General features: G+C 39.7%; 1 protein-coding gene across 1 annotated transcript in view; it reads right to left on the bottom strand.

Annotated features, from left to right (window-relative positions):
- Positions 1 to 6,444: 6,444 nt before the first annotated feature.
- RAB1A (RAB1A, member RAS oncogene family) overlaps positions 6,445 to 20,226 on the bottom strand; it is a 28,651-nt gene continuing 14,869 nt past the window's right edge. Inside the window, exons 2-6 of the mRNA XM_049784753.1 lie at positions 17,623 to 17,695; positions 13,009 to 13,104; positions 10,396 to 10,491; positions 7,491 to 7,622; positions 6,445 to 7,264 (exon numbers count right to left, since the gene is read on the bottom strand). Of these exons, the coding sequence (XP_049640710.1) occupies positions 7,067 to 7,264; positions 7,491 to 7,622; positions 10,396 to 10,491; positions 13,009 to 13,104; positions 17,623 to 17,695 (595 nt within the window). The 3' untranslated portion in view covers positions 6,445 to 7,066. The remainder of the gene's footprint in view (positions 7,265 to 7,490; positions 7,623 to 10,395; positions 10,492 to 13,008; positions 13,105 to 17,622; positions 17,696 to 20,226) is intronic.

Raw genomic sequence — 20,226 nt, 5'->3', positions numbered from 1 at the left:
CAGAAGATATTAGACTTCAAAACTCCAGACTGATAAGACTGTTATGATCTAAAACAATGGTCGGCAACCTTTTTTTTTTCAACTGAGCCAAATCTCACCAAAACCACGATTCAAGTTTATTTTGAGAGCCCCAAAGGGCACGCACTGACAGAAGCTAGGAGCAGAGTCCTGACTCCTGGAACGGCTGCCCGGCACACAGAAGAGCCAAATAAAAATTAAAGAGCCACATGTGGCCGACCACTAATCTAAAGAACATCTACAAATTACTTGGAGCTGTTAATGATACTTTTTGTTATCTTGAAGACTAAAGGGCTCCATCTGACTGCCTTAGTAATACTTAAAACAAAATGTTAGGGGAGAAAAAAGGAAACTGGGTTGGGAGTTTTAGTAAGTTGCTGATGAGCAATAACAGAATAATTATCAACCCTCCTTAAGGAAACCACTGAGAGGCTGCATCCCTCCATTCATACTCCGACCTTCTCTCCCCCACCCGCCATGGAAGTAGTCCAAGGTCAGACACAGGAAGGGTATCTATCCATTGCTACTCAGCCTCATTAACTACAGAAACCAAGAGCAGCAGCATGGGGGGTGGGGGTTGGGTCATTGTTACTTTGGAGTGGACCTCTTAAGTGGAAAGAAAAAAAAAGAGAGACTGGATCAGACACTTAGAGTCTATTTTTTTTTTTTTTTTTTTGGTTTTTGGTTTTTGGGCCACACCCGGCGGTGCTCAGGGGTCACTCCTGGCTGTCTGCTCAGAAATAGCTCCTGGCAGGCACGGGGGACCATATGGGACACCGGGATTCAAACCAACCACCTTTGGTCCTGGATCGGCTGCTTGCAAGGCAAACGCCGCTGTGCTATCTCTCCGGGCCCAAGAGTCTATTTTTTTAACTTGTGTTTGGTTCTGTGAATCAAATCCTGTTCAAACATGCAGCAAAAGCCCTAATTCTGTAATTTTAAAGCAAAATAACTAGCTACTGATGGTAACCAAATTTAGTAAAAGGTCAATGGGGTTACAAACATGGGAGGAAAACACATTCCCCTCACTACTCCCTCCCCAGTCTCCTAATAACTTGGATAATGTAATCGACTATGGCTTAAAGAATTCTTCATAATTTGATGGCAAGATGAGCACATAAAAGCCATTGATTTAACTTGATTCTCTTGAGTATGTGTGTGTGTATATATATACATATATATGTGTGTGTATATATATATATATATATACACACACACACACATATGTATATATATATATTGGTTTTTGGGTCACACCAGATGATGCTCAAGGGTTACTCCTAGCTATGCACTCAAAAATGCTCCTGGCATGGGGGACCATATGGAATGCCGGGGATAGAACTGAGATCAGTTCCGTCCTGGATTCACCACAAGTGCAAGGCAAACATCCTACCACTGCACTATTGCCCTGGCCCCTAGTTTATATACTCAATAATCCTCTCAGAACAAAACTTTTATACCTTCTTTAAAAGAAATTTGGGGGGTCCGGAGCGATAGCACAGCAGTTAGGCATTTGCCTTTCAAGCAGCCAAAACAGGACGAACTCCAGCTCGATCCTGGCATCCTATATGGGTCCCCCAAGCCTGTCAGGAATGACTCGGAGCCCAGAGCCAGGAGTAACTCCTGAGCACTGCTGGTATGACCAATAAACAAATACCATATTTTCCAGCATATAAGATGACCCCCTAATTTTACAGTTAAAACATAGGTTTAGGCCTATATTCGCTGTATAAGACAGAAGGTTCCTGTGCTGCAACTGTATGTACCACAGTGAGCCAATCACAACAAGCAAAGGTTCAAAGGTTAGACTGTCATAAACTTCCTCTCTGACTCTGGCCGATCTGAGCAGACTTTTTACAGTGTAGATTAGGTACAGCACATTGTCTAATTTGCATGCATAAAAAGCCTGCTTGGATTGGCTGAGGTAGAAAGGCAGTCCGAGCAGCCTTGCAGTGATTGGTGCAGGATCCAGTTGGAAATTCATTTGATGGCAATATCCAGTGTTTAGTGGCATATCGAAATGTTTTTCGGGATATACTCGGCGTATAAGACGACTCCTGATTTTCGGCTGACATTTTTTTCGTTTCAAAAGTTATCTTATACGCTGGAAAATACGGTAAATAAATTTAGGGCTTTAGTATTGGGAGCTAAGCCACACAAATGTTTTTGAAGTCCCAGGGCTCCAATCCAGGGCCCCACACTAGGTATCCACTCTACTATTGAGCCAGTATCCCCAGCCCTAAACCCACAATCTTATTTAACACATCTCACATCTCCTTATATGTTATTAATAAGTTTAAGATATTCTTAAACTTTATAGTAGTTGGAAACTACTTAATAAAGATAAGGACTACTATGTATGATCCAATAATACATTAAATGGACTGTTTCAAATGCCCCTTATTATTGGATTTACTATAATGCTTAAGGGTATGATCAAAATCTATTTCTGGGGCCGGCAAGGTGGCGCTAGAGCTAAGGTGTCTGCCTTGCAAGCGCTAGCCAAGGAAGGACCGCGGTTCGATCCCTGGCATCCCATATGGTCCCCCCAAGCCAGGGGCAATTTCTGAGCGCTTAGCCAGGAGTTACCCCTTAGCAGCAAACGGGTGTGGCCCGAAAAAAAAAAAAAAAAAACCACCTTCTACCCCTGAGCATCAAACGGGTGTGGCCCGAAAAACCAACCAAACAAACAAACAAAAAACCACCTTCTATTTCTGCTCTACTCTTTAGATCAGGGGTCTCAAACTCAACTTACCTGGGGGCGGCAGGAAGCAAAGTCGGGGTGAGGCAGGGCCGCATAAGGGATTTCACACACAAAAAAAGGGACAGCAGGCAGGAGCAGCGGAAATGACGTCTGCGCTAGGCGCAAAGTATTCGCGATTATTCGCTTACTGAATATTCGCAATAAAAAAATCGCATTAGTAGAAAAAAAATCGCATTAAACATTTGCATACTCCGAAAAGAACTGCTCGGGGTATGCGAATGTTTAATGCGATTTTTATTGCGATTATTCGGTAAGCGAATAATCGTGAATACTGCGATATTTGAAGGCGGGCCGCGAGTTTGAGACCCCTGCTTTAGATCAAAACAGTGAGATTTTAGATTTTTTTTTTTTTTTTTTTTTTTGGTTTTTGGTTTTTGGGCCACACCCGGCAGTGCTCAGGGGTTACTCCTGGCTGTCTGCTCAGAAATAGCTCCTGGCAGGCACTGGGGACCATATGGGACACCGGGATTCGAACCAACCACCTTTGGTCCTGGATCGGCTGCTTGCAAGGCAAACACCGCTGTGCTATCTCTCCGGGCCCAAGAGATTTTAGAAAATTAAATGACTTTTTTTTTTCATTTGGGGCCATATCCAGTGGCACTCAGAAATCACTCCTGGAGGGCTCCTGACCAAATGGAATGCCGGGGATAGAAACTGGGTCGGTTACATGCAAGGCAAATGCCCTACCCACTGTTCTATGACTCTAGCCCTAAAAGATGAAATATTCTTTGGGGAAAAAGAAATATTCTTTGGGGGAGGATTGGGGTTTTGACAACTTCTGATGTTGCTCGGGAGTTAGCCAGTGACTCTGGGAGGCCTACATTTGGAAATTACACCCAAAAACAAGTGCCTAACCCTTTTATTTTCTTCAGTCCCCTATAATTAATTTGGTTTAAAAAGACAAATAGAATTTATGGCATTTTTTCTTAAATTGGTAACATTTTATCTCCACTGCTATGGCTATATATTGGTACATGCCTCCCGACTAAATATGTTTAGGAGGAGTAAAGCCCATTTATTAATATTTCTTTGGTAGGCATAAAAAGTAGCTGTTAGGCCCCCGCAACCTCCAAAACGTTCCCAAATAGTACTATTTTACTGAGATGTTTTGAATATTTTTATTCATATCCTTTGAAATAAGGCATGGCCAGGAGTACTGACTCATAACCTGGCTGTGATTGCCACTGTATAGTATCAGCACACTATTAATTCTATCTAAAATGGTGCTTCAGGGGCTGGAGAGATAGCATGGAGGTAAGGCATTTGCCTTTCATGCAAGAGGTCATCGGTTCGAATCCCAGCGTCCCATATGGTCCCCCGTGCCTGCCAGGAGCAATTTCTGAGCATGGAGCCAGGAGTAACCCCTGAGCACTGCCGGGTGTGACCCAAAAACCACAAAAAAAAAAAAATAAAATAAAATAAAATGGTGCCTCAACAAGTGAAAGACCTCCCTTAAAACTCAAACTGAAATTGTTTTCAACTTAGGAAGATGTCACCAGCAGAAATGGTTTTCATGAGCACATGTGGTCAGGTTAAGTCAAATAGCCTGGCTATTCAATGTCTAAAGAAAATAGTGGCTTACAGTGACAACCAAAGTTATGAAATCCTCATTTACCTGTAGTGACATTTCACAGTAATTTTTTTTTGGGGGGGCCACACCCGTTTGACGCTCAGGGGTTACTCCTGGCTATGTGCTCAGAAATCGCCCCTGGCTTGGGGGGACCATATGGGACGCCGGGGGATCGAACCGCGGTCCTTCCTTGGCTAGCGCTTGCAAGGCAGACACCTTACCTCCAGCGCCACCTACCCGGCCCCAAAATATCTTTTTTTTTTGTTTGTTTTTGTTTTTGGGCCACACCCGGTGACGCTCAGGGGTTACTCCTGGCTATGCGCTCAGAAGTCGCTCCTGGCTTGGGGGACCATATGGGATGCCGGGGGATCGAACCGCGGTCCTTCCAAGGCTAGCGCAGGTAAGGCAGGCACCTTACCTCCAGTGCCACCGCCCGGCCCCTTCACAGTAATTTTTAAAACTGAAAAGATTAAACTCCACAGGGAAGAAAGTACTAAGAGGTGGTGGGTTGGCAGTGTTGAGAACTGACTGCTTATTATAGCTCTAAGTCAATCAGGGCAATTTTAAAATGTAACGAGGAACATAAAAGGTTGCTACAAGGTAATTTCAGTCCAAGGCGGCTGTCCTTCTGCAGGATTTTCTTAGAGCTTGTCACTGTTTAAGTTTTACATTTGTGAACGTTAATTTGCGGTCTCCACTTAAATACAAAAATCTATTAATTTTAGATAGTTAAAGCCAGTGGTTTGAAATGTTTGTATTTGGAAACAGTTGGATTTGTTGGCATTTCATAAACACCAACAGCGAAACATGCCGGAAGTGTCTTGTGGTAAGATCCAGACTGTCTTGACTGTAATGTATGTAAATATACTTGCTGACAAACCAAGTTTTGAGTAACTGTTTAAAAGTGCATGACATCAAGCCAACATTTGTATAAATTTGCGTCAAAAATATTTTCTGAGTTTTTACCCTACTATATGTATTGATAAGGCAAAAAACAAACTTATTTATGACATTAAAAAGATCATTGTTCAAATACCCATTAATTTCAATTTTTCAGCTGCCTCATAAGAGGATGAATAGATCCAACAAGCACGTCTATAATACAAAGTAAACTATGATTTTATTGTGAAATTCTCAGATGGAAAATGTAATTTGAATATTTATTCTGTCCATTTTATTTTTACAATACTCTGACCACTTATTTTTGTACCATGTATTCCAATTGCCGGTTTAGTGAAAATAAAGGAATCTATTAAATTTTGGTTTGTTTTAAATTTTTAATCATTGAATTAAAGAAGAAACCTTAACTGTGCCAGGTCAAAAAGAATGCCTGGCTGCTGCTACCTCACTTCTTCCCCACCCCCTACCCCCACCTGAGAAACGATCCTTGACTCCTCTCACTTTAAAATGCCAAGTCAGCAAACAATTTTGTTTCCCACAATAAAAACAAACCCTAGGATCTAAGGTCCTATTTAACAAAATTTTCAAATGTGCAAAATTCCACTGAAATAAATATATTTCTTTCATTTATTCCTACTCAGTATTCATGTTTTCAGTTAATTTGTATGGTTATAATTTCTAAAATTAGGGCAATCACAAACAATAAATTTCTTGCTTTCTTTCTATTTCAATGCTTTAACTCTCCCCCAAATCTGAGTTATACAATTGTGGAGGATAACACAGCTGACATCTGAGTCCAAGCATGGAAAAAAACAGCACTGAACACAGCAGTCTGATCACTTGCCAATTAAGAAAGGTGTGCTGTATTCTACCTCTACCACAGATGAACAAAATAAAGCCATTTCAAACAGCTTTAGAGAAGGATCAAGGTATTAATAGGCTAGCTAACATATATTCTACACTTGTTTTCCTTACAATTTAATCTCCCCAGCCCACTAAGCTTTGCAAAATCCATTCAGAACACACAAGCATCCCTAAATCATTTATTAGGTGTATTATCTGGAAAGCATATTAGAAACTGCTCTAGATAAGGTCTATATGCCCTGTTGCACACATAAATGGCTGTTTTGATATAATGCAGGACCATTTCCTTTTAACCATAAGAACTGAAACAATACTTATCACCATACAATTTGATATAACTTCCAATAAGTACAATATTTATTAAACATATCTTTCCATTGTTTTGTTACATAGTGTGCAACAAATTACAATATTCTGCAGCCACAAATTATATGCAGATATGAAGAAACTATTAATCATAGTGTAATCTTTCCATTTATAACTCTACAAGGAAGAACTAGCAAATCAGATCTTACATATAACATCTCACTAAACTTTATGCATGGAAAGTGACAGACACTGTTTGTGCTGTTGGATACAAAATGGCTGAACTTCATCTTCAGAAGACTAAACCTGACATCTAAACATGCCAATAGAAACATCAAAACAAAATATATTCTAACCAACCACGGGAAAACAGTCTGGTATCAGGAAAGCAACAAAGATTACACACATTATTTTATAAACCAGCACACAAAGGTTTAAAACAGTTCTGAAAATGAAGTTAGCTGTCTTGAGTCAAGGGAATAAAAAAAAAGTCAGTATTGACCATTTACAATCTCTGACCTTTGTGGAGACGGTAAGAATCTGTTGTAGTGCAGCTACATACAGTACAATTCAGGCAATTTTGTTTTTTCACTTGGGTTCAGATTGCAAATTCATTGCTGTGAGAAAAAGGATGGAGGCAAATTTTAGCAGCAACCTCCACCTGACTGCTTGACTGGAGTGCTCTGAATTTTAACATTGGACTTCTCTGCACCACCAGCTGTTGCTCCAGGACCCATTCGCTTTTTAATCTCAGCTGCCATAGTCATGAAAGACTGTTCTACATTCGTTGCATTCTTAGCACTGGTTTCCAAGAATGGAATTCCAAGGGAATCAGCAAATTCCTAAGGAAATAAGGCACAATTAACAGATTAATATTTTTCATTTGGTCTACTGCTACCATCTAAAATAGAAAGGAAGAGCTGAGTTCCCAAATGAAGCCGCCTGCCCTCTCATATCATCGTCAGAGTATTCTAGTGCAATGATTTCCAAAACTGAAGTAAGTCTATGACCATTGTACAGTACATACATAATTCAAATTCAATTTTAAGTCCAAACTTAAAAACATACCTTTGCTGTTGTGTAGTCTACAACTTTCTTTGTAGTCAGATCACATTTGTTCCCTACCAACAACTTGTTGACATTTTCACTGGCATAACGATCTATTTCCTGCAGCCATTGCTTAACATTATTGAAGGATTCCTGAAAAGGCATTTTAAAGAAATATGATTCAGAACACAACGGCTCTAATAAAGCAAGTAATTACAGAAATTAATGGGGCCATACAATAGTATAGGAGGTAGGGTTCTTGCCTTGCATGTGGCCCTCTTGGATTTGATCCCCAGCACTCCAATGGCCCCCAAGAGTAATTCCTGAGAGCAGAGCCAGGAATGACCCCCAAGCAGCACCAGCTGATCCAAAAACCAGAAAAGCATAATCAAAGGGAAAAAAATCTTTTTGGTTTTAAGACTAGTGTTAACAACTCTATCTACAAAATACATAAGAGGTGAACTGATAGAATGGGCTGAAGCGATAGCACAGGGATAGAGCATTTGCTTTGCATGCGGCTAACCCAGGATAAACCTGGGATTGATCCCCAGCATCCCATATAGTCAGTCTCCTGCGCCTGCCAGGAGCCATTTCTGGGCGCAGAGCCAGGAGTGACTGAGTGCCGCTGGGTATGGCTCAAAAAAAAAAAGAAAGAAAAAAAAAAAAACAGCTATATGAGAGCCAAAGAGAAAGCTGAGTTTAGAAGTGCATGCCTTACATGTGGCATGACTCTAAGTTCTATCCCAGTATCACATCCCAGGTAACCTTCAGGTACAACAATGGAGACCTCCCAAGTACCAAAGATTGGTCATAGTGGGGATCATCCCTAAGCAGCAACATATATCACAGGACCCTTGTATGGAACTGTCCAGTACCACAAGAAGGCTCCCTGAACAGTATGAATAGGCATCCTCCTCAAAAATTAATAAAATGACTTGATAAATGAGTTTAAAAGAAACCTAAAATTTGAAAGCTAAAGGATAAAATACATAAATGGGGAATATATCTCAACACTAAAACTTATGCAAATCTAATAGTTCTGAATATGCAATTTAAGTGTGAAATATAAAACCTTTCTGTAAAATTGAATAAAGTTTTGGTTTATAAGCCAGGAATAGCCCTGGGTTAGACCTCTGGCATCCAAACAAAATTTGTTCCATAACAAGACAATTTCCAAGTTCCTATTTTAGGGGAAAAAAACCTTTCATTTGTCAATTTTTTTTTAGTTTAACATCCCTCTCTCCCATTGTTTATTAGTATATGGGCTGCTGAAGTGAGCGCACATTAATATCCCCATACTGTATTTATTTAGCCATACCTGCTATGCTCAGGATTTACTACTGGCTCCATACTCAGGAATTATTCCTGGTGGTCATGGGGAACCATATGGGTTCACTTGCCTCTGATAGTGAGGCAAGTGTCTTACCTGCTATACTATTACTAATAGTATAATATTAATACCTCACTGTTGATTACACTTTCAAGCAACATGACATTTTACTGAAGGGAATAGACCTCAAAAAGCTAAGAGAGCCCTTTCTGGGCCCGGAGAGATAGCACAGCGGCGTTTGCCTTGCAAGCAGCCGATCCAGGACCAAAGGTGGTTGGTTCAAATCCCGGTGTCCCATATGGTCCCCCGTGCCTGCCAGGAGCTATTTCTGAGCAGACAGCCAGGAGTAACCCCTGAGCACTGCCGGGTGTGGCCCAAAAACCAAAAATAAAAAAAAGAGAGAGCCCTTTCTTACTGCATTGGTATTGGAATCCCAGAGGTTGGTGGGGATTGCAGTCCAGAACTGTGGGGAACTGGGGGAAGATGGGGTGGCAGGTAATAACCTGGGGTTAGACTACATTCACAGTTGTTGTTATTTAAGCCTTGACATCTTGGTGAAAGATGTCAGAATATAAACGTAATTCAGGGTAGTAGAGGTTGTCTGTTTTTGTTTGGGGACCACACATGTGATGCTCAGGCATTACTCCAAACTCTGCACTCAGGAATTATTGCTGGTGGGGCTCAGATCATATATGAGATGTCAGGGATAGAACCTGGGTCGGCCACATCCAAATACAGCACAGGCCACTGTACTATCACTCCACCCTCCAATACTTATAATGGTAATCTAAAGTCTGAGTCTAGTTAAATACTAAATAGCTGACTTTACATTGATGTAAAAGTAACGTTTGCTACCAGAAAATATCTAATTTTCAATGTTTATCTTTTATTTTTGATCAAAAGAACAGTTTATGGTCCTTGGATCACATTCTTCATTCTTTGCGTCTCCCTGCCTTCAGATTTTTGCTAGCTTCATATAGTCATCAAATGTGCCCTCTAAACCACATCCTCCAGGCACAGAACAACCTTCACCCGCATCCTGCTTTTGGAAATTCCAGCAGGTTTAATTAACAGGCAAATTTCTCTTATTAACACCAAGCAATATATTATCCCAACAGTTTCTTATTAACTCTTGCCAAATGATCAGTTTAGTTGCTGATAAATATAACCATCTCTTGAAAGCAAATGTAAAACCGATTACCAAATGTTCTATTTACTAAAGGCTGATCAATCCACTCAAATGAAGAATGGAAGAAAAATATATACTGGATTCAAAAGATTAATGCTTTTAAATGTTTAGTGATTCATTTTTAGAGAGGGACAAAAATTTTCTGCTTTATAAATAAAATGATCAAAATACAAAATAATAGTATATTTTGCTTCGGGGTGTGCCCAGGGTTTACTCCTGGCGCTGAGCTCAGGAATCACTCCTGGCAGGAGTTGGGGACCAAATGGTAAACTAGGGAACTGAATCCAGGTTGGCCATGTGCAAGGCAAGCAGCCTATCCACTGTACTACTGCTTGGCCCAAGAATATTTAACTTAACAGTAACTTTCTAATTTGTCCCTATTAAAACAATTTCCCCCTGGAACTTACCTGATCTGTCACATCATACACAACTATGATGCCATGGGCTCCTCTGTAATAACTGGAGGTTATTGTTCGAAATCTTTCTTGGCCAGCTGTATCCCACTATTATAAAACAATCAAGAAATCCAAACAATTCCATTAAAGAATAAGGAAAAGGGACAGAGGGAAAACAGTTTAGTTGACATAGTTAGATTATCAGAATTTGAAACAAAAACAGTAGCCTTCAATGTTCATCCTACTGAACTGTCAAAATGCATAAAGGTCCAGAATAGAAAAAAGTGATTAGTTCATGGCAATAATGTAAAATTAACATCCTCTAGAACAGGGGTCTCACATTTTGTGGCCCTGCCCTAGAGGAATTTTGTTTTGTTTTGTTTTGTTTTAGTTGTTTGGGTCACACCCCCCAATGTTCAAGGCTTACTACTGACTTTGCACTCAAGAATCACTCTGACTTTGCCTCCTGCGGACCCCAGGTAAATTGAGTTTGAGACCCCTGCTCTAGAATGAGCAATTATGTTATACCTTTCACATTCATTACAGTCTTTTCAACATTGTGCAAGCATCAAAAGCTTAAATGAAGTTCTGCTATCTATAAAAGGCCTACAGCCATGCTGAATTACAAATGCTGCTCAATAAAATATTTCCTTTTTTCCCATTAGCGTCTTATACAGATAAATAAATCAACAGTCCTCTGTGCACATTAACATAGAAGCATAGCATAGCTCCAGTTTTAAAGAGTAAAATTTTTGATGTTTCCTTGACACTTGAAAACTGTATGTAATTATTCTTCATAATCCCACTGTAATTGATTTTACAACGTTCCTTTCTTCCACTGATAAAGGGATCTATCTCCTATGGATGCGGCTACATTTCACTTTTCTGTTCCTCTAGGTTTTTATGAATGCCTGGTAATTTAAGAATTTCCATAAATGGGGGCTAAAGTAATCGCACAGTGGTAGGGCATTTGCCTTGCAAACAGTGACCCAAGATAGGCCTGGGTTTGATCCCTGGCATCTGATATGGTCCCCCAAGCCTGCCAGGAATAACCAAAGTACCACGAAGTAGAGCCCAAAAACAAAAAAAAATAAAATAAAATAAAAGAATGAAACTGAGTCCAAAGTTTTCAAAGGGCTTTCATATAAATTTTGTTCTCACACTTATTAGTATCATCACTATTTTAGAGCTAAGAAATTGAGTCTCAGGAAAAAGTAATTACACCAACCATTTGTTAGTAAGTATCAAAATCAAGACAATACAAGTTTGGAGCAGCTGAGATAGTATCAGCAATGAAGGCACTTGCCTTACTAGCAGTGGATTCTCAGTACTGTGCATTGCCATGGTTACTCCTGGGCACACAAAGCCAGGAACATGACTGAGCACCACTGAATGTGGCTCCAAAACAAACCAAATTTCTATTTAAATATTATCAGTTTCATGATTATTAAGGGAAAAAAGTCACTGGTTTCCTATGTCACCTTAAACCAACAGTCTATTTAAAAAGATACTCAAAAAAGGGGCCAAAGAGATAGTATAGCGGTAGGGCATTTGCCTTGCATGCAGCTGACCCAGAAGGGACCCGGAACCCAGTTCAATTCCCGGCACCAATATGGTCCCCCAGCCTGCCAGAGGTGATTTCTGAGTGCAGAGTGAGGAGTGACCCCTGAGCACCACTGGCTGTGACCCAACAACCAATCAATCAATAAATAAAGGTTCTAATAAAAAAAAAAAAAAAAAAAAAAACAGGAAAAAAAATCCATATACTTGGAATTATTTTACTGATCATAGATAGGTCCACAATGGTTAAATTGTACATTGTACTACAACTGTTTTTTTTTTTTTGGTTTTTGGTTTTTGGTTTTTGGTTTTTGGTTTTTGGGCCACACCCGGTGACGCTTAGGGGTTACTCCTGGCTATATGCTCAGAAATCTCTCCTAGCTTGGGAGACTATATGGGACGGCGGGGATCAAACCGAGGTCCATCCCAGGCTAGTGCGTGCAAAGCAAATGTCCTTCCACTTGTGCTACCACTCTGGCCCCTACAACTGCCTATTTTTTAATTAAGGATTGGGATATAAAGTTAGGTAAAATGGGGGGGTGTAATGAAGGGTGGAAACTTAAGGGACCACTAACTGGTAACTTAATTCTACTAGTTAACTGTAGTTAACTCTAAGCAAGTGTTCTCAGTATTTTATGAGCTATATAAAACAAGCATATTAAAAATCTTGTTACTTTCCAGAATTTTGTTTCTACAGATTTGTTCATACTATCTATGAAACCTTTCTCTTAAAATTTCTCAGTTCCACAATATTCACAGTAAAATTCTAACAAAATTATCCAACATACTTTCATTAAGGGACAAAGTAAACTTAGCCCACTGATAAAAGCATAAGAAAAAAATTAGATTCATGTTTGACTTAAAACATGAAAATGGAGAAAAAATGTACTTCAGATGAATAGATAACTCCATAAGGAAGGTACTCAGATAAATCCTTTTCAATCTAAACAATTCTACCATTCATAGATACATGGTTAAGATACAAAATTTTGGGGTATTTAAGAAAGAATACTGTTTACCTAAATCACTTCCAAATAATTTTTATAGTTCCAAAATTTTACTTACTATTTGAAGTTTGATTGTTTTCCCATCTAACTCTATAGTTCTTATTTTAAAATCCACACCAATTGTGCTGATGTAGCTTTCTGTATATGTATCATCCTAGAGGAGGAAAAGTTGGATTATAATTAATTCAAAAGAATAATGCTTATTATTTTTATCTATGAAGTTGGCAAAAACTATAAGGCACAACATACTGAGAATAGCCATTCTATCCTACTTTGGTACATCACTTCGAAAAAAACTTTTATTTTTTTTTTTGGTTTTTAGGTTCACACCCAGCAGCGCTCAGGGATTAATCCTGGTTCTACACTCAGAAATTGCTCCTGGCAGGCTCGGGGCACCATATGGGATGCCGGGACTCGAACCACCATCCTTCTGCATGCAAGGCAAACATCCTACCTTCATTCTATCTCTCCGGCCCAAAAAAAAGCTTTTTATCTTCAATGATTAAAAATAATTTAGAGGGCCAGAGAGATAGCATGGAGATAGGGCATTTGCCTTGCATGCAGAAGGTCAGTGGTTGGAATCCCGGCATCCCATATGGTGCCCCGAGCCTGCCAGGAGCGATTTCTGAGTGTAGAAGAAGTAACCCCTGAGCACTGCAGGGTGTGACCCAAAAATAAAACAAAACAAAATAATAATTTAGAGGTTGGTGATGTTAATCTGTAGAAGAGAAATCTTACATGTATAAGTTACTGGCAACACCAAAAAATATATACATTTTTAAAATTGCTAACTCATATTCCCTTGTCTCTCCAATCCAATTACATTCATCACAAAGCAATGATCATGTCATTTTCATGTATATTTTACTCAGGGCTGGGCAAACAGATTAAATGAAAGAGCATATGCCCAGCATGTGAAGGACTTAGTACAATTCCCAACACCACAAGAATACTGCTCCCAGGGTACACAAAGGTAAATTCTGATAAGAGTAAGACTAGGTTTTCTGTACTGCACAGGATGGTCCCTATTAAAAAATAAAGCATTTTATAGTCTTTTGAATATGACGGTATAATACACTCTGTATTATAGTTTATATTATATTACTATATTATTATCATGGTTTATATATGTACTTTATATGCTCCAGAAGCCAACAGTTTTGACATTTGTTACTGTAATCTGGAATCAAACCTCGCTTCCACACTGGCTACGAAAACACCTTTTTATCAGGGGTGGGGGGCACGTACTAAGGGGTTACTGCTGCTCTGCACTCAGAAATTATTCTTGGCAGACCCCGAGAATATATGGGATGCTGAGGTTTGACCCCGGATTGGGCATATGTAATGCAAATGCCCTATCCACTGTGCTATTGTTACAGTCGCTGAAAACCCACTTTTTAAATACTTTTTGCTAATGCCAATTTGTTTTCTAAAAATTCTAATATATTTAACATTAATTTTGATATAGTAAATGTATTTTCTTATAAAATATTTCACCTAAGTTAGTCTCCATGTTTTTATTTTACTGATGGTTTCATTTTAATTATATATAATGAAATTATCTGGCATTATCTTTACTCACATTACCTGAAATATCATATTAAGATGAGACACTGTTATGCTCATAGTGACAATGTAAAGTTTTAGAAAACATTATTTCCCCTTATAAATCTGAAAATTATTACAAAGACTAACTTATTTTCCCTAAAAATGTCAGTTCATAAGAGAAAATGTCTGCTAAATATCTAATTCTACATAATATTTCTACAAAGATTTTCAATTTTTACTTAGCTTTCAGATAAAAAAACAATACAATAATGAAAAAAAAACAGCTAGTTAAAAGTTCACAATCCAAAACTAGATAAAACAAGTGTTTTTCTTTTTTTTTTTTTTGTTTTTGGGCCACACCCGGTAACGCTCAGGGGTTACTCCTGGCTATGCGCTCAGAAGTTGCTCCTGGCTTGGGGGACCATATGGGACACCGGGGGATCGAACCGTGGTCTGTCCAAGGCTAGCGCAGGCAAGGCAGGCACCTTACCTTTAGCGCCACCACCCGGCCCAAGTGTTTTTCATTTAAGACAACACATTCTGGTATGAAGTAAATGTGCTTCATGCAATTATCCTTTTTTTTTTTTTTTTTTTTGGTTTTGGTTTTTGGTTTTTGGTTTTTGGTTCACACCGGCAATGCTCAGGGGTTACTCCTGGCTCTATGCTCAGAAATCGCTCTTGGCAGGCTCGGGGGACCATATGGGATACTGGGATTTGAACCACTGATCTTCTGCATGCAAGGCAAATGCTTTGCCTCCATGCTATCTCTCGGCCCTACAATTATCCTTTCTGTGGTCCAATGGCAGTGGTTTATCAGAACGTATTAACGTTAGTATCGCAATTATCCTTTTTATCGCACAGCATTTGATTTTTAGTAAAAATTTTTCTCTTTGCTTTCTGTTATGTTTAGTAGATCAACCACCAGTTGTGCCCTCAGGATCTCGCACAACTAAACCAGTGTGCATAACACAGCATGTTGCCACAGTGCAAGAAATTAAGCGTAGGAGGCAGCAGCCGTTCTATCACTGGGCAATATTGAAAAAAAAAAAATACTTCAGAGATCTGGCTGGAAAAGATCTCAAGAGACTGAAGAACATGCCTGAGTGCTCAAGGCATAGTATGATTCATGACTCCAAATGGCCTCCACAAGTGGTGATGAAGTGAGAACACAGCATGCCTACATATCTAGCACCTTATCACTGATCTATTGGGCCTTCATTTAATTTGCCAGACCTACTATCCTTGAGTGTATGTATCAAGACATAAGAAGTAGGGAGACATAATTAATGAAATTAACAAAAATAACACTGAGTCTTCTTTTGAAAAAAAGAAGGTCATTTTTATTGTCTTAGCAAATATATTGTTAGTGTAAGGATGTAAATACCATTAACAAGTGTAGTTTGATGGGGCTGGAGTTATCACAGTGGTAGGGTGTTTGTTTAGCTCTAGCACATGGCCAACCCGGGATAGACCCAGGTTCCCCAGGTTTGATTCCTGGCATGCCATATAGTCCCCCGAGCCTGCCAGGAGTGATTTCTGAGCACGGAGTCAGGAGTAACCCCTGAGTGCTGCAGGATGTGCCCCCCCCCCTCCAAAAAAAGGACAAACAAGTGCAGCTGGAGAGATAGCACAGCAGTAGAGCATTTGCCTTGTATGCAACCAATCCAGGACCAACAGTGGTTCAAATCCCAACATCCCATATGGTCCCCCAAGCCTGCCAGGAGCGATTTCTGAGTGCAGAGCCAGGAGAAACCCCTGAGGGCTGCCAGATGTGACCCAAAAACAACAAACAAACAAAAAAAGTGTAGTTTGGGGTACAGCATTAACCTGATATATATTAAAATAGGCTAGCACCTTTACCACCGTGGCTTTTCCATCAGAGCAAATGTCAACATCATAAAAAACAGCAAGGAAGCAGAAAGATAGGATAGCAGATAGGGCTTTTTTTCGCCTTGCACAGGGCAAGAATTGATCTTCAGCATTCCAATAGGGGTGTTGAAAAACAGAATTTAAAGAAAAGGAAGGAGGATGCGAGGGAGAGGAAGCAGCAACAACAATCTTTTGTCTTAGTGTGATAACAAGCTCAATGTTCTAAAACCCTTGTAGAATTTTTTTGGATTTTGTTTTGTTTATGAGGCACACCCAGTGATGCTACGGGCTTACTTCTGACTGCACTTAGAAATTATTCCTAGCAGTGCTGGGGACCATATGGGATGCCAGGAATAGATCCCAGGTCAGCATAAGTCAAGTCAAGAGTTCTACCTGCTGTACTATCTATCTCTCCAGCCCCTTGAAAAGTCAAGGGTCTTTGGTCCATACTTTGACCAACCATCTTCACGTTGAAAATAATATATAATGTATTTTTTAAAAGCATTCTATTATGGGGCCGGGCGGTGGCGCTCGAGGTAAGGTGCCTGCCTTACCTGCGCTAGCCTAGGAGACGGACCGCGGTTCGATCCCCCGGCGTCCCATATGGTCCCCCAAGCCAGGAGCGACTTCTGAGCGCATAGCCAGGAGTAACCCCTGAGCGTCACCGGGTGTGCCCAAAAAACCAAAAAAAAAAAAAAAAAAAAAAAAAAAATATTTAAAAAAAAAAAAAAAAGCATTCTATTAAATTTTTGTTTGAAAAGTCATTTCCATCAAGCCACCTTCAAATTGGGTCAACTATTTTTTCTTACATTTCATTACATACATAGGAATTACTTAAGTAATTTCACGTAATTCTACCAATTTCACCTCTACCAAGACCACCTGATGATATATGCATATAAAAGCAGTAAAATCTATTCTACTTAAGAGTCCAAGATATCACTAGGGGTGCATACATGGATGCTTTAAACATACAAATTCTGTGGGAGAAATTCTGAATAAAAATGTCTAATTTGTAGGCAAGAGAGATAGTACAGCGGTAGGGCAATAGCCTTGCATGCGGCTGACCCAGGAGGAACCCAGTTCGATTCTCAACATCCCATATGGTCCCCCAGCATGCCAAGAGCACAGAGCCAGGAGTAACCCCTGAACACCACTGGGTGTGACCCAAAAACCAATCAAGTTTTTTTAAAAAAATGTCTAATTTGTTTACCTAGAAAATATACAGCATTAATGTATATAAATTTCAACTTACTGCAAACCTAAGGAGGAGGCAAGACTTTCCAACACCAGAATCACCAATCAGAAGTAACTTGAATAAATAATCACTGTAAAAAAAAAAGAAACCACATTAATGAAATGTATACTACACTAAAGACAACAAAATCATAACCAAGAATATTTATTCACCAAAGAAGTATTTCAGTTTCTGAAAAACCCATATATGACTTAACAGAAACCAAAGCTGCAACCAACAACAAAGCCCTTTTGAGGAGTCATTAATGACTGAATTATTTAAAGTAAATTAGGTAATTCCACCCATGATTCCAGAGATCAGTGAACTTTCACTATAAAGGAAAGAAAGAACACAGTAAGTATCTCAGAAAGGCCAAAAGAGCTAGATAAATCCTACTCTGCATTATTAGAACTTGACTTGTTTCCATTGTTTGTGTCAATGAGATAAATCTTTCCCTCAAATACTAATATTACACAATAATAATTATTATTTTAGGCCACATACAACAGTGCTCAGGGTTTACTCTTGGCGCTGCTCAGGGGAGGATATGAGGTGCTTGGGAATTGAACCTAGCTAGCCATGTGTGAGACAAGTATCCTACCCACTGTAGTATCTCCCAAGATTCTTCAAATCATTTCATAGTAATCATCCAAAGAAGAAACTTTAAAAAAAAAAAAAAGGACCATTTGTACTGGGAGGGAAAGCTGTTCGGTGGTAGAATACTAATATTCCTTGTGAAACACTGGGTTGAATCTTCAGTACCACTCAAAAATAAAATGTAATCATTTCGTTTCTGAAGCATATAATATGGTTTAAACTAGAGATGCTGCAAAAAAAAAAAAAAAGAGGTTATTTATACAAATAAAAAACTATTAAAACATTGAAGCTTGTATTTAAAGCACTCTTCAGAAAACATTGTAGAGAGGGGCCTGGGAGATAGCACAGCAATAGAGCATTTGCCTTGCATGTGGCCTGATTAAGGACAGATAGCGATTCAAATCCTGGCATCTCATATGGTCCCCATGCCTGCCACGAAGGATTTCTGAGCACAGAGCCAGGAGTAACCCAAGTGCCACCGGGTGTGACCCAAAACATATATATTGTAGAGTAGGCAGGGACCAGAGCAATTATCACAGCATGTAGAGTGTTTGCCTTGCAAGAGGCCAACCAAGCTCTTTCTCCAGAATTCCACATGACTCTCCAAGCCACCAATATCTGAGCTCAGAGTCAGAAGCAGTAGCCCCTCAGCACCAACAGGTATGGTCCCAAAACAAATAAACAAACAGAAAATATTGTAAGGTAGGCTCTTTATATGCATTTACTATTGGTAGGTCTATTTAAAAGCGATCCATTCCAGGGCTGAAGTGGTGGTGCAAGTGGTAAGGTATTTGCCTTGCCCACGCTAGCCTGGGATGGACGGGATGGACCGCAGTTCGATCCCCCAGCATCCCATGTGGTCCCCAAGTCAGGAGCACGGAGTATCACCCAAAAACAAAAAACAAAATTAAATTAAATTAAATTAAAATTAAAAAAGTCCATTCCTAAGTATCAAGTATTTCTTCATGAAATCCAGTATCCAATAGAATTCTTCACAGATCCTTCCACATTTTAATCTGTTTGACAATATTCTTTTGAGTAAATTCAAAATGACAAAAATCCAAAATTATAAATCTTTACATAATTTTGGGGCCAGAGCACAGTGGGTAGGGTTGTCTTACATGCAGCTGATCCAGGTTCAATCCCCAGCATCCTATATAGTTCCAAGGGCCTGTCAGGAATTATTTCTCAGTGCTGAGACAGGAGTAACCTCTGAGCACTACTGGGTGTGGCCCAGAATATATATATTTATATAGAATATATATCATGTATATATCCATACACATATATGTATATATGTATATACATGATTTTCAATTTTTTTTTTTTGTTTGTTTTTGGGCCACACCCGGTAACACTCAGGGGTTACTCCTGGCTATGCGCTCAGAAGTCGCTCCTGGCTTGGGAGACCATATGGGACACCGGGGGATCGAACCGCGGTCGTTCAAGGCTAGCGCAGGCAAGGCAGGCACCTTACCTTTAGCGCCACCGCCCGGCCCCTTGATTTTCAATTTTGTTCATATTTTTCATTTTAAAAATTTCTACGTTGGGGCCAGAGCTGTGGCACAAGGGGTTAAGTGTCTGCCTTGCCTGTGCTAGCCTAGGACGAACTGCGGTACAACCACCGGGTATCCCATAATGGTCCCCCATACCAGGAGCAATTTCTGAGAGCACAGCCAGGAGTAACCCCTGAGCGTCACCGGGTGTAGCCCAAAAACAAACAAAATTGGGGTGATCAAACCTGATAGCTCTGATTTTAACATAGATTAGATTACATGTAAATAAAAAGTATAACTTTTTAAAGTATCTTTGTGATTGTTCAACTGTTAGATTGTCATGCAACCAATTCTAGATGGACTCCAGTTCGATTCCCGGCATCCCACATGGTACCCTGAGCCAGCCAGAAGCGATTTCTGAGCTCAGACCCAGAAGTGACCAACAGGTGTGACCCAAAATCCAAAAAAAAAAGACAAGAGAAAGCAAAAATCATCAAGGAGATAGCTCAAAGGTTACAGCACCAGCAGG

Source organism: Suncus etruscus, chromosome 12 (genome assembly GCF_024139225.1).
Source record: "Suncus etruscus isolate mSunEtr1 chromosome 12, mSunEtr1.pri.cur, whole genome shotgun sequence".
NCBI classification, from domain to species: Eukaryota; Metazoa; Chordata; class Mammalia; order Eulipotyphla; family Soricidae; genus Suncus; species Suncus etruscus.
Note: the sequence above shows the minus strand (reverse complement) of the source record. Positions and strands in the feature narration are given on the sequence as shown.